Below are 12,926 nucleotides of genomic sequence, written 5' to 3'. Positions count from 1 at the left end.
TCAGGACTACTAGTCCTGGAACGTAGTGCAGTGAGTGCACTTCGGCACCAAGAGGAAGAATACATCCAAGAGGCTCATAGGAAGACGAGCCTCTCCTCGCCACTTAATTCCCGATGCCTCGTCGAATAGAGATTCTTATACAGCCATCTTCCCCTACCCAGAGTAGGGGACGAGGTAAGTCAGTTGCGGGGAAGTGCCCATTGCTCTTCCCCAGGAGTTTGAGTGGGTGCGGTATAGCACCAAGAAGAAGTAGGCGACGAAGGGTTCGCCTAAGAAGACTAGCGCCGGGCGTCTCGCCTGACAGAGCTTCCCTACCACCCTCTCCTACCCAGAGTAGGAGACGAGGTTGGTTTATTGTGGAGAAGATAACTCTTAAGAAATAGTTCGAGGTAAGTACTACTTTCGAGAGTGTGTGGGGAGACGGAGTCCTGGTGCAAGCAGGCCACGTCTCCTCTGATGACCCCATGTGGGGAAAAATGTCCCTAATTCTTCTCCAGTCTCTTGGCGTATTTTTCAGTCTCTTCTGCAGCCGAGGGCCTCGCCTAGAAGGAGCCTCCCAGGTCTGTATTGCAGTGTTCCCCGGACCGGCAACCCAGGGTTTTTTCTCACCACGAAGGCCATCCTCCAGACGCAGATATAACCCTCGCAGGGAGAAATGCGAGAAGGCCTCTTCAGGCAGGCGTAAGACCGCGAAGCTTCCGGTTCACCCCGCCAGCGGGTGTAACCGGGCTTCTTTACGGGCAGCCTGGCCGAATCAGCACAGCTGGTTCGGCCCTCGGACTTAAAAGGAACGGTTCCCTCCGTCGGGTCAGCCCACGGGGATCCGCGTCCGCGTCCCCCAGAGAGAATACACGAACAGTAGTCCTCGACGGTACGGCGATGCCGGTTCTGACCCCCGAACCTGATGTGGAGCTCCCCGCCGGGGAAGACCGGTACCACCGCAAGGGAGTGCCTGGTATTCCAGAACCGAAGCGCCCGGGGAGTGCCCGGTGACCCGGCTCCTCGAGATTAAGCCGTAGGAAGGACTCTACAGGTAAGCGTAAGTCTCCGAAGCCTCCGGTTAACCCCGCCCAGCGGGGGAAACGCGCTTCTTGTCGGGCGGCCTGGCCGAACCAGCCCAGCTGGTGCGGCCTTCGGGTCAGAAGGAACGGTTCCCGCTGTCGGGTCTGCCCACGGGAACCGCATCCTCGGCACCCAGAGCCCTTGGGCGGACGAGAGTCCCCGCTGAACCAGCGTTGACTGCGTTAACCCAGGCCCTTGGTGCGGACGTCCCCGCAGATGAAATCCAGTACCTCGGCAGGACGGCGCCCCTGGCCCCAAAGAGCTAGACGTCCAGTCGGCGTGCCCGGTAACCCAGCTCCCCGGCCCCAAGCCGAGACCTCGGCTGACGGAGAGGAGGGCTCCCTGACGGAGGACTCTGTCTATAGGAGAGTGGTTAGCCTTTTCAGAAGGCACCACAAATACCGGAACCTGCGACTACGGATGAAGTTTCCTGGAAGTCAAGCCTTTTGAGGATCATGCAGACTCCCTCCCAACCTAAGACGTCCCTAGCACTTCCTCTAACCCGAGATCTAGTCCTAGAGCAGGAGTATGTCGGCAAGGTAGTGGCCAGCAATGCCGAGGCCCCCCAACCTTTAAGGTGGAGTCAGCAGTAGACATCCTTAGTCAAGGCGTTTCAGACGGTAGAGCCTCTTCGGCCCCAGTCTGGTTCTCGCCAGCAGAAGCCTCCATGATGGAGAAAATGTCGAGGGACTTAGTAAATGTCTCCTCTTGGCTGGACTGGTGGGCTTCCACTTTGGAAGGTGTACAAGCCTCCTTTGACCCCGAGGACCCTGTCCAGCAAGGCCTACGGAGGGACCTCATTACCTCCGGGGGTAAAACCCTTAGGTTATTGACATATCAGTCTCTCGCACTAACAGCTAACTGGGTGCTCTGGAAGCGAGACACTGTTCTGGCGAAGGTGTCTTGGAAGGTACCAGACAGGGAGACACGAGCCATTCGCAGCTTTCCCCTGTGGGGAGAGTCTCTGTTTCCTCGGAAGGAACTAGAAGCCATAATGGAGAAGGTCTTGAAAAAGAAGGAGGCTAACGTCCCCAGACCTACGACTCCTAGGAGACCGCCCTATAAGAAGTCCGTCTCAGATAGTGCCGCGACACCACAAGCCTCTACCAGCACTACGAGGAGAGAAGCCCCCCTCTTCCTCCTGGTCCGCAACGCCTCAGCCCCCCCGCAGGGGAGCTCCAGCGCCCTCAAGCTCCTTCAGGTCGGGTTACTCCACCTCTAGGAGAGGCAGATCAGGCCGCCCCTCTAGAAGAAGATAAGAGTGGGAGGCCCCCTATCCCCGCCCAACCCTCGGGTTGGAGGATGCCTCAGACGTCATTGGCAAGCATGGAAGGCCCAAGGAGCAGAACCTTGGACAGTGTCCGTACTAAAGAAGGGCTACAGACTTCCGTTCCTAACGGAACCACCCCCGCTTTTTCCGGCCAACCGGATAGAATGGCTAGATCCCAAAGACCCGTTAAAGAGGACCGCCCTTCAAGAGGAGGTGTCGTCCATGCTAGAGAAGGGGGCCATGGAAGAAGTTCTTCTCCCAGGGCCAGGTTTCTACAGTCGCCTGTTCCTGGTGGAGAAAGCGACCGGGGGGTGGAGACCGGTTATAGATCTGTCAGCTCTCAACAGGTTCGTCAAGAAGACGGACTTCAAAATGGACACTCAGAATTCTGTCCTGCTGTCCTTGAGGGAGAAAGATTATATGATGACCATCGACCCCAAGGACGCATACTTCCAGATTCCGGTCCACACCTCGGGTCGGAAGTTCCTCCGGGTGAAATAGGGTTCCCAGATCCTGCAATTCAGTACCCTTTTCTTTGGTCTGTCAACACCGCCCCAAGTGTTCACGAGTCTCTCCACGGCTGTCGCAGTGGGGGTCTCACGAACGAGGCAGCCGCCTTATCAGATACCTGGACGACTGGTGGCTTCTTTCCGCCTCAATGGTCCTCTTGGAGGAACAAGGGAGAAGTCTCCTCCAGTTTTGCAAGGATCTGGGGAGCGTAATCAACCCGAAGTAGTCAAATCTATCCCCATCCACCGGAATGAACTACTTGGGAATGACATTAGACATCATTCGGGGAAAAATTTTCCCTTCGGAGGATAAGATAAGAAACCTCAGGCACATTAGTCAGCCGTTCCTGTCAGAACACCCCAGGAGGGCAAAAGACTGGCAGAGGCTGATAGGTCACCTGGTCTCATTGGAGAACCTAGTTCCCCAAGGGAGGGTAAAGCTCAGATCCATCCAATGGAATCTCAGGAACCTCTGGTGACAGACGGATTCACAGCAGGTGCTAATCCCAGTACTTCCAAACACGAGACCCTCCCTAGAATGGTGGCATTGCCAGTCGAACTCACTCAAGGGGACGACCTTCGGGACTGGCCCTCCCGAGTTACTACTGTTCACAGACGCCTCCAACCAGGGATGGGGAGCCCTTCTCCTTGACGAAACGGCACGAGAGACCTGGTTGGAAGGGGAGTGGCAACTCCACATCAATGTCCTGGAGTTGGAAGCAGTCCAGAAGGCGTGCCTACACTTCGCAAGTCTTCTAAAGGGGAACACCGTGGCGTGGATGTGCGACAACGCCACGGTAGTGGCATACATAAAGAAGCAGGGTACTTGTAATCGAAGGAGTTGTGCGATCTCACCATAGAGAGTCTAGATTGAGCGGAAGAAAATCAAGTGGTGATGTTAGCAAGGTTCATTCCCGGGAAGAAAAACGTTCTGGCCGACGGCCTGACCGGAATGGCCCACATAGTAGGGACAGAATGGTCCCTTCTCCCAGGAATAGCCAAGCTCATTCAACGCTGGGGTTCCCCGGTGGTTGACCTCTTTGCAACAACCTCAACGCCCAACTCCCAGTCTATTGCTCCCCTGTACCAGACCCAAAAGCAGCCTTAGAAGACTCTTTTCAGCACAAGTGGGACAATCTGGATGTGTACGCCTTTCCCCCTTTTCACGTTGATAAGACAAGTGCTCAACAGAGTAAAGACGGCCCGAAACCTAAAGATGACTTTGGTAGCGCCCTGGTGGCCGGAGAGAGAGAGTGGTTCGCGGATCTAAAAGACCTATCGAGTCAACCGCCGTGGCCGCTGTCCGCCAGGTCAGACCTTCTGCACCAGCCTCACTTTCTCAAGCTCCACGACAGCCCACTCTCCCTACGTCTTCACGACTGAAGACTAAAGAGCGGCTCCTGAAGAAAGAAGGATATTCTTCCTCCACGGCTAAGAGAATGTCTCTATTCCTGAGAAAGTCGTCAGCCGCGGTCTACCAGACAAAATGGACCTCCGTCACGAAGTGGTGCTCTGAGAGGCACATTAGACCTCTTAAGGCCTCTGTCCCAGACATAGCAGATTTTCTGGTGTTTCTCAGGGACAAAGCAGGGATGTCAATCCCAGCCATAAAAGGGGTTCGGGCTGCCTTAGGCCAAGTCTTCCTCCTGAAGGGCATCGACCTGGGGGCCTCGAGACACATAGCGATGCTTGTCAAAAGCTTCGAGCAGTCTTGCCCCCCTCAGGCGGGAAAGGTGCCCCAGTGGGACTTAGGCAAGGTCCGGAAGATGATGTGTCGTTCCCCCTTTGAACCCTTGAAGGATATCGTGGACAAAGATCTCACCCTCAAGGCCGTCTTCTTGCTGGCCTTGGCGTCCGCTAAGAGAGTGGGAGAGATCCATGGTTTGTCATTCGACGTCTCTCACTCCGACCAGGTATCAAAAAACCTCTTCGTTTCCACAGGTGTTAATAGGAAGCAAGTTTCCAAGAACACCATTTCCTTCTGGCTGAGACAAGTCATCGCTAGAACCTATGAAGAGGATAAAATGGCAGTGCCAGGCACTCCCCGGCCCCATGACATCAGGGGTCTGAGCACCTCCTTGGCCTTTGAGAGAAACATGGCGGTGGGGCAGATCCTACAGGCAGGCACTTGGTCGCGCCAGTCAACCTTTACTGCCCACTACCTCAAGGATTATTCAAGGAAATCCTTGGACGGGTTCTCCATTGGGACAGTCATTGCCGCCCTCCAGGCTGTGTAGCGGTAAGGCCAGAGGCTGTCTCCAACGATGAACACATTCTTCGCGACTACATCCGGAGGGAATCGTCAGAAGAATTTTTTAAGAGGTAAGTCTTAGATAATAGCGTAAGGTTGCGCAGTTACCCTCACTCCCGCACTCTGATAGGCCCCCGCATTCCATAGCCCTCTAGGCCCTACGTGCCGAGTCAAGTGTCAGAATAGCACTCCCGCCTCCTAAAGTATAAGTCTCCAAAAGAAAGTAGTTCTCGGTAAGTATTTTGTGTTGGAACAAATCAAAAATTTTAAGTAATTTTTATTTTTCCTAACATACTTACCGAGAACTACTTTCGGGTAATGGCCCTCCCTTCCGTCCCCGAGTGCCATCCTTCCATTGCCAAGTTGGGCTATACGACGAACTTAATGAGGAGAATGACCCAGAGAAGCAGTGACCTGACCTAATCCTGCCCTCGGGGCGCATTCCTTGGCGGCGGGGGTAGGCCTATGTAGAGAACGGAGTAGGGGGGTAACGGCGCGAAAAACCTTGGTCAAGAAAGCGAGATCACAAGTGACTCCAAAAGAAAGTAGTTCTCGGTAAGTATGTTAGGAAAAATAAAAATTACTTAAAATTTTTGATTTTCACATGCTAGAAAGTAGTAATCTTTATCCTCATTGCATTCAACATGTCTGGGGTACCAAGCATTTGTATATGAGAGAGAAATGGTGTTGCTGATGTCTAGAAACTTCCCTCTCAGTTGTCTCAATAGTTAGCAAATATTCATGGCTGAATCATACAACAATTTAGAAATAAATTTTTTTATGAAAATAGTACAGTTTGTTAATCTCCTCTTATGCATAAGTCAGAGAAAGATAGAGAATGTAAAAAGAACTTTAGAAAAGATAAATAAATCTTTTAATTTTTATGTTGAATTCTATTCAGTGGAAAAGAATCTGACCATTTTATGAATGAAATAGAACATTTTATTTCTAAATTTCAAATTCTTTATTTTAGTGTGTACTTGTTTGTATGGTTCTTTAGTTGCACAAATACACAAGTTTTATGTGTAGAATTTTTATAAAAGTTGGAATGTTGTTTTTGGGAAGAAGGAACTTTTGAAGAGGGGGATGACACGAGACAATGGTTACGGCTCAGAGTTGCACAAGATGTAATAAAAGTCCATGTCTGCATTTATACTGGCTGCTTCTTAGGTAACATACAGCACCTTAGGTTAAGTTAGGTTTGGTTGTATACCAGTAGTTATTAACTTACTTCAATTTTGGCAAAGGTTTGCAACTTCAGAATGTTCTTGTATGAAGATTTTTTAGTTATTGTATAGTAAATGAAACTTACATTCTGCTTTATGGAATAAAGCATGTAGTACACTCTTGTGTCGAAAGTTTTTTTTTTAATGAAATATTGAATTTTTTCAGTACAAGTTTATGGTGAAGAAAGTTTTGGTAATTTATCTTTGTAATCTTTATATTAGAAATATTCATAGAGAAAAATGCTGTTTTATCATCTGTTAAAATACATAGCCATTTATTTTGAGATCAGTTTCCCCCATTCCTCTCAAATAATTGTTGGAATGACCTTGTTATCACATGAAATATCTTTGGAAAATACAAGTAAAGATTCTACTCATATTTGAAACTCAAGATATTCATCATTAAATTTTCAGGCCACAGAAAATTTTGTTGCTTGGCAACGATTTCTAGCTACTGGACCTGTGGCTTTGTTACCGGTAAGATATTTTTATGGACGTTAATGTGATTATATTTCATTGCTAATTTATGGTATACAACATTCTTTAACTTGATTACAAAATATGTTTTTTTATTTACAATTATTTTTATGGACCTCCCCAGATGTTCATATTGCTTTGTTCACAAAGCAGACTTAATTTTGACATCACCCCCCAAAAACTACCGGTAAATATTTCCTGTTTTCTTCCCTTCATGACCTTTTGTCTATCAAGGTAACACTTGCTGTTAACCTAAATCAGTCTCTTCTGACACATGATACTCAACTAGACTTTTATTTCTTAAGATTTGGAAACCATAGATTTTCTATTTTACCAGTGTTCACCCTTAGTCTGGGTTTTTGAGCTAAGTAGCCAAGAACTGAAGTAGAAAATTCAACTGCTGTAAGTGTATACAAAGCACTAACTATCAGCCATTTGTAGTTTATTCAACTATCAATAGGGGATGTCTTCTGTAATTGTGAGAGTAGTTCACTCGTTTGTATGTATGAAGATGCTGTTATTTTTTTTTTTTTTTTTTTTTAGAGGAAAGTGTCTCTTTGAAATTCAGTTCAGTTCAGTTTATAGATGAATGCTGTGAGTCTTCATACATAAATAATTCACGTGTTATATACACCTTTACTAATTTTATTTTGTATTTAGTTTAGAGGAATCCAGAGGATACTGAATAAATTTTTGATATTTTCCGGCACTGTTGGTCATACAACTGAACTTCAACCCCTGGTTTTCGAGTTAGTGTCCAGAGATGAAGAAGGGAGTGTAATTAGACTTGAGTGATCTTTAGGTTAAATCATTTTTTTAATAGCATGCAGGCTTTAGACATACTGCACTGTCATAACAAAGTAAACAAATTGGTAGGAGTATTGCTAAATCTATCCAAAAATTACTTGAGGTATGTTCTGATGCTTGCTTTGTTCTATGTTGGCTAGAAGTTGCCAGGACGCATTATCCTTAACACTTTACTAATGATACCGATCATTTTTGCAAATTTATCAGCACAAGTACAAGGAAAGTTTCTCACCTCGTTCCCGTTTAGTTAAAACTTTGTCTCTTGAAACGATCTGTATTACTTTCTAGTTTCTAACTTTGTTCCTAATAGTTAATTTTCCTTAATGTATTGCAAGTCTAAACTAACGAGAATGTTTGATACTGGAAAATGAAATTTCTTCCTTTATTGTAGTTTATAGAGGAAGAATTTAGTCTTGATTAATTGTAAAATTTACGTTACTCATGCAGTAAAAAGCTCAGAATACAAGAGCGTGTGACAATTTGAGCATTAGCATAATTTTTCCTGAATTAAATGTTATTCATAGAATTTGCCATGAGAATAGTTAAATTGTAGGTAACAAATTCTTAAAATTATTTGGTTTGTTCAAGAGTTATTGGCTTAGTAGCATATAGAAAACTTAATCTAACATGAACTTTGTATAAGGAATTTACAAATATGTTAAGGGTAAAATCAAGAGAAATTGGGCTAGCTAATCATAGATGGATGAAGTTAATAGGCCCAGCCTTTTATGAGTTTGCTGTTTTAGATAATGAGCTATATAATCAATCTTGGCTTCTATAGTTGAGTTTTTACAAGCCAGAAGTTATTTGAAAACCATAAATTTTCCATTTTACCAGTGTTCACCTGAAGTAACATAGTTTATTCCCTTCCCAGTTTCAAACCCTACCCTTACTCAAGTTTTGACTAGCTGTTCTAGTACACCAGTCAGTAGTGACTCTGATGGTGCACACTCTTGAGCCTCGCGCTCTCAGCTACTTTGAAATCTACTGCTTTTCCGTATTTCAGTCAACTAAGTCTGAAAGTTTTTGTTACATTGGAATTATGATGTAGAAGACCGAGTTGGTAACCTGATTCTAGTATCCATCCACTCACTGAAGTACAGTAGGCACAAATAAGAACTACATATTCTTATTTTATGCCATGGCATATCATTGGATTCCTATTCATGATGGGTTGCAGTTGGATGATTGTGCACTTTGTTTGCTTACAGGTTCAGCCACTAGCTCCTCACAATTTTTATTTATTGTTAATGTGGATGGTAGTAATTCTTATGCCAAAAAAAGTCTCTTACCTTACAGAAGACAAGATTCCTGTTGAAAGTATACAAGAGGAAAAAGCAGTGTTGACGTAAGAGGGTTTTTTGCCTGATCTTATTTTGGATTCAAGATCTGAATAAGTAAATGTATGTGATTACAGATTATTCTAAGAAATGATTCAATTTGCATCTCTAGCTCACTAAATGAATTCTCTAAGAAGCATATAGGACTATATACTAAACTTTGAATGATACAGATAATGAATTCTGTATTTGAGTCTAAGTTTCATGTGAAAGAGGTTAGCATATTGGCAATATAGGCATAGGGGAATTTTACATTTAATGAACATTCATTAATGTTTGATGTATATCAAAATGAAATTAGGTGTTATTTACAACTAATACAATATGTAGTCAAGTTTCATTTGATTGTTCTTGAAAATTTCATGTTTCACAGGCTTGGATAAAGTAAAGGATTAGCTGCCGACTCATTTTTTTTTTTTTTTTGCTAAGATGTTTAATCAAAACTACTAAATACCACGCTACTAATGAAGTGTTATCTACTTTATTTTCAGCTCTAATAGGCCGAAAAGGACATAAGTCAAAAATTAGGTAGAAATATACTAAGATCAGTCATTTAGTCTGAGCAGTTATAATTGAATAGGAGGAAAATTTCTGTGTTCTTAGGTATGGGGGTAATTTACATCCTGAGCTGTGAGTAATGTCCATGTTTGTGTCATGGTTTTGTTAGCATGTCCTTTGTATTTTTGTCACATTGCAAGACCAACCAAATTGAAAAAGAATGATTTCCAGTGCAACCATAACTCCATAATTAAATCATTTGAGAGCCTTGGGCTTGTTGTACGGAAGTATTGTACCAGTAATGATTCAACATCAGCTCTCAGTAGAACATTTCTTATCAGTTCCATTAAAGAAAGGAGAAACAATAGAAAGGTTTCTTTATGGTGTCTAAAATATGGTTATAGTTCCATCATTTGTAATGATTCCTTTGATTGTTTTTGTAGAGTATTGCTATTCTAAGTTGTTATGTGGAAAAAGACCTTTTTGTCATTTATATTGCCTGTCAGATAAGCTTTAACTTTGTTGATATAACAATTAATTTAATTACTTTTTCATTAATAATCTTAATGTCTCAATGTGAAACTAGGTTTTTCAATATTAAACTTACCCGATAATCATGTAGCTGTCAACTCCGTTGCCCGACAGAATTCTACGGAAGGGATACGCCAGCGATCACTATACTAGAAGGGGGTGTACTCACCAGCGCCACCTGTGGCCAGGTACTGCAGTACTTCTTGTTGACACCACCTCAATTTTTCCTCTGTCGTGCTTCCGGCAAGACGTTCATGGATACGCTTATAATTTTGGAGTATTGTTCACGGTTTTTGGTGAAGTATTTCTTTAAGATTTCAGCTTTCGCTATACTGGAAACCTTTCTATTAGCTTAGATAGCTTTTATTTTGTTTTGATTAATGGTTAACGATCTTTTGCTTGATTTGGAATCCCCCTTGACTAGCTCTTTGATTCAAGATGTCCGACCTTTCACAAGCCCCTCCCCATAGACGATGTAGGTCTTGTAATAGGCGTATTCCGAAGGCCTCGGTTGATCCTCACACCGCTTGTTCCGACTGTAGGGAAAGACCCTGTCAGTTGGAAGATCGATGTGAGGAATGCGCCGGACTTTCGGAACTTGAATTTGTTCGATTCCTTAAATATTCAACTAAGTTAGAGAGAGAGAGAGTTAGGAGGAGTTCTTCTCGCTCTTCGCTTTTTTCCTCACCTCATGATCCTCAACCTTTTCCTCCCCCTGTAGTGGCTACCCCCGAACCTACTATTTGTGTTCAGCCTGATATGTCCGATGTTTTGCGTGCCATTCAGGCTTTAGGTGACAAAGTGGAATCGGTAGTGAGTGACCATAAGCTTCTCTTGGCGGACGTCAAAGAACTTAAGGTCAAAAGTGCAGTGGGAGGTGGTAGTGCCAGTGCTGTGCCAAGTGCTAGTGTCAGTGCGGTGCCGAGTGCTAGTGTCAGTGTCAGTGTTGTGCGTGAGGGTACTTCTGTGCGTGCCAGTCGTCCTCCCAGTCCGGGACCTCTTGCAAGCTCCCAAGCCCAGGGGAGAAGCAATGTCGAAGGGCAAAAGGGTTCGGCAGGCCTTGATCGGCGCACAGAAGTATCCTCGGTGGTTGCGGGCGTGTCTTACAGAGACCGTCACTCCCACCCGCAGACGATTGAGCCCTTATTTTCCTCGTCTGCAGAAGAAATTTCGGGGAGAAAACGCTGGACTCAGGTCTCAAGACCTCTTAAACGCAAAGTCCAGACCACAAGAGTTCAACAACCCGGATGCAGTCATTGGATTAGCTCTGACTCTCCGCAGTCATCAGGTGACTGCACACCTCCTAAGAGAGGTAAGGCGATGCCTCAACAGACCTCATCTTCTGTTAAGGCTTTGCCTCAGCAGACCTTAGCGTCTGTTGATCCCAAGATGACTTTGCTGCAGTCCATGCAGTCGCAGCTTGCGGTCTTAATGCGTGAGTTTCAGGCTGAGAAGGTTACACCTCCTCCTGCGAGCGCTCCGCCTCACCGCAGTCCAGTCTGCCAGGCGTACGAAGTTGAGGTTCCTCAGGCTACCTTACCGCGTTCGGAGTTGCCAGTTACCAGCGTTGTGCAGCAACCTCCACCTTCCTTAAGACAACCTCAACAATGGGAACAGGAGTCTTATGCCTTACTTCCTCCTCTTCCTCTTGCGGTTAGACCATCGAGGCAACAACCTCTTGAGGTACGACAACCTCTTCCATCCATGAGGCAACCACCTCGGCTCTCGCTGCAGCGACCTCAACTTTCCTCAAGGCGAGAGCCTCAACTCTTAAGGCTAGCACCTCAAGAACCTCAACTCGTGAGACAGGAACTGCGTTCTGCGCAGCCGCTACCTCAACTCTCGCAGCTCACACCTCAAGAACCTCAACTCGTGAGACAGGAACCTGCTACTGCGCATCCACAACCCTTGCAGCAAGCGCAACTCTTGAGTCAGGAAGCTCATGCTAGGAGTCAGCCACCTCAACGCATGCATCTACCTTCCTCTACTCTACTTGACCAGTCTTTGCAGCCTGAACCTCAGGTTTTAATTCAGTCGCCTCTCTCCACACTTGCTCCTCAGACCGCCGCAGAACCTCCTTCTTCCCAACCTCTTGACTTTGTCGTTACCAGCCCTCATCCTCTTCAACAGAGACTTGAGGATGAAACCGCAAGTGTTTATGCACCCGCTTGTCAAGATTCTGCTGTTCAGCACACCGCTGTTACTGTACCTCTCGCTTCGCAACACTCTGGTGATGAGGTTTCTGAGGAGGAAGCTGCGCACTTAGATGATCCCTCTTCGGACGTGGAGGAACCCAAGTCTTCTCCTCACTCCATTGACTTTCGCAAGGTCCTGGCTCTTTTCAGAGAGGTATACCCGGACCATTTTGTTTCTGCTACCCCCCGCTCTCCTCCATCTGAGTTTTCGCTGGTCATGCAACCTGTTAAGTCAGCCTATACTAAGCTCGTCTTTGCTAGATCCTCTAAGAGAGCTTTAAGAATGTTAGGGGATTGGTTGCAGTCCAAACAGCAACTAGGGAAGACTTCCTTTATGTTCCCACCTACTAAGCTGACTTCTAAGGCGGGCGTATGGTATGCCACAGGAGAGGAACCAGGCTTGGGAGTCCCTGCCTCTGCCCAGGCTGACTTCTCAAGTTTGGTCGACTCTCCTCGTAGATCAGCGATGAGGCGCTCTAAGGTCTGCTGGACCTTTTCCGACTTAGAACACTTCTTAAAGGGTATATTTCGTGCCTTTGAGATTTTCAATTTTCTCGACTGGTGCCTGGGGGCCTTGAGCAAGAAGACCACCCCTGCGGACAAGGACTCAGCCATGCTTATAATGTCCTGCATGGATAAAGCAATTCGGGATGGGTCCGGCGAGCTTGCATCAATGTTTGTTTCAGGAGTACTTAAGAAAAGGGAGCAACTTTGCACTTTTCTTTCTACTGGCATCACATCTTGTCAAAGGTCCCAACTC

At 46.0% G+C, this 12,926-nt stretch overlaps 1 protein-coding gene across 1 annotated transcript in view; it reads left to right on the top strand.

Annotated features, from left to right (window-relative positions):
* Positions 1–12,926, top strand: part of Coq6 (ubiquinone biosynthesis protein COQ6, mitochondrial) — a 63,592-nt gene that overhangs the window by 26,582 nt on the left and 24,084 nt on the right. The window contains exon 6 of the mRNA XM_068359213.1: positions 6,733–6,795. Coding sequence (XP_068215314.1) covers positions 6,733–6,795 — 63 coding nt within the window. The remainder of the gene's footprint in view (positions 1–6,732; positions 6,796–12,926) is intronic.

Source organism: Palaemon carinicauda, chromosome 35, assembly GCF_036898095.1.
Source record: "Palaemon carinicauda isolate YSFRI2023 chromosome 35, ASM3689809v2, whole genome shotgun sequence".
Lineage (NCBI taxonomy): Eukaryota > Metazoa > Arthropoda > Malacostraca > Decapoda > Palaemonidae > Palaemon > Palaemon carinicauda.
The sequence above is the reverse complement of the archived record's forward strand: the minus strand, read 5'-3'. Positions and strand labels throughout refer to the sequence as shown.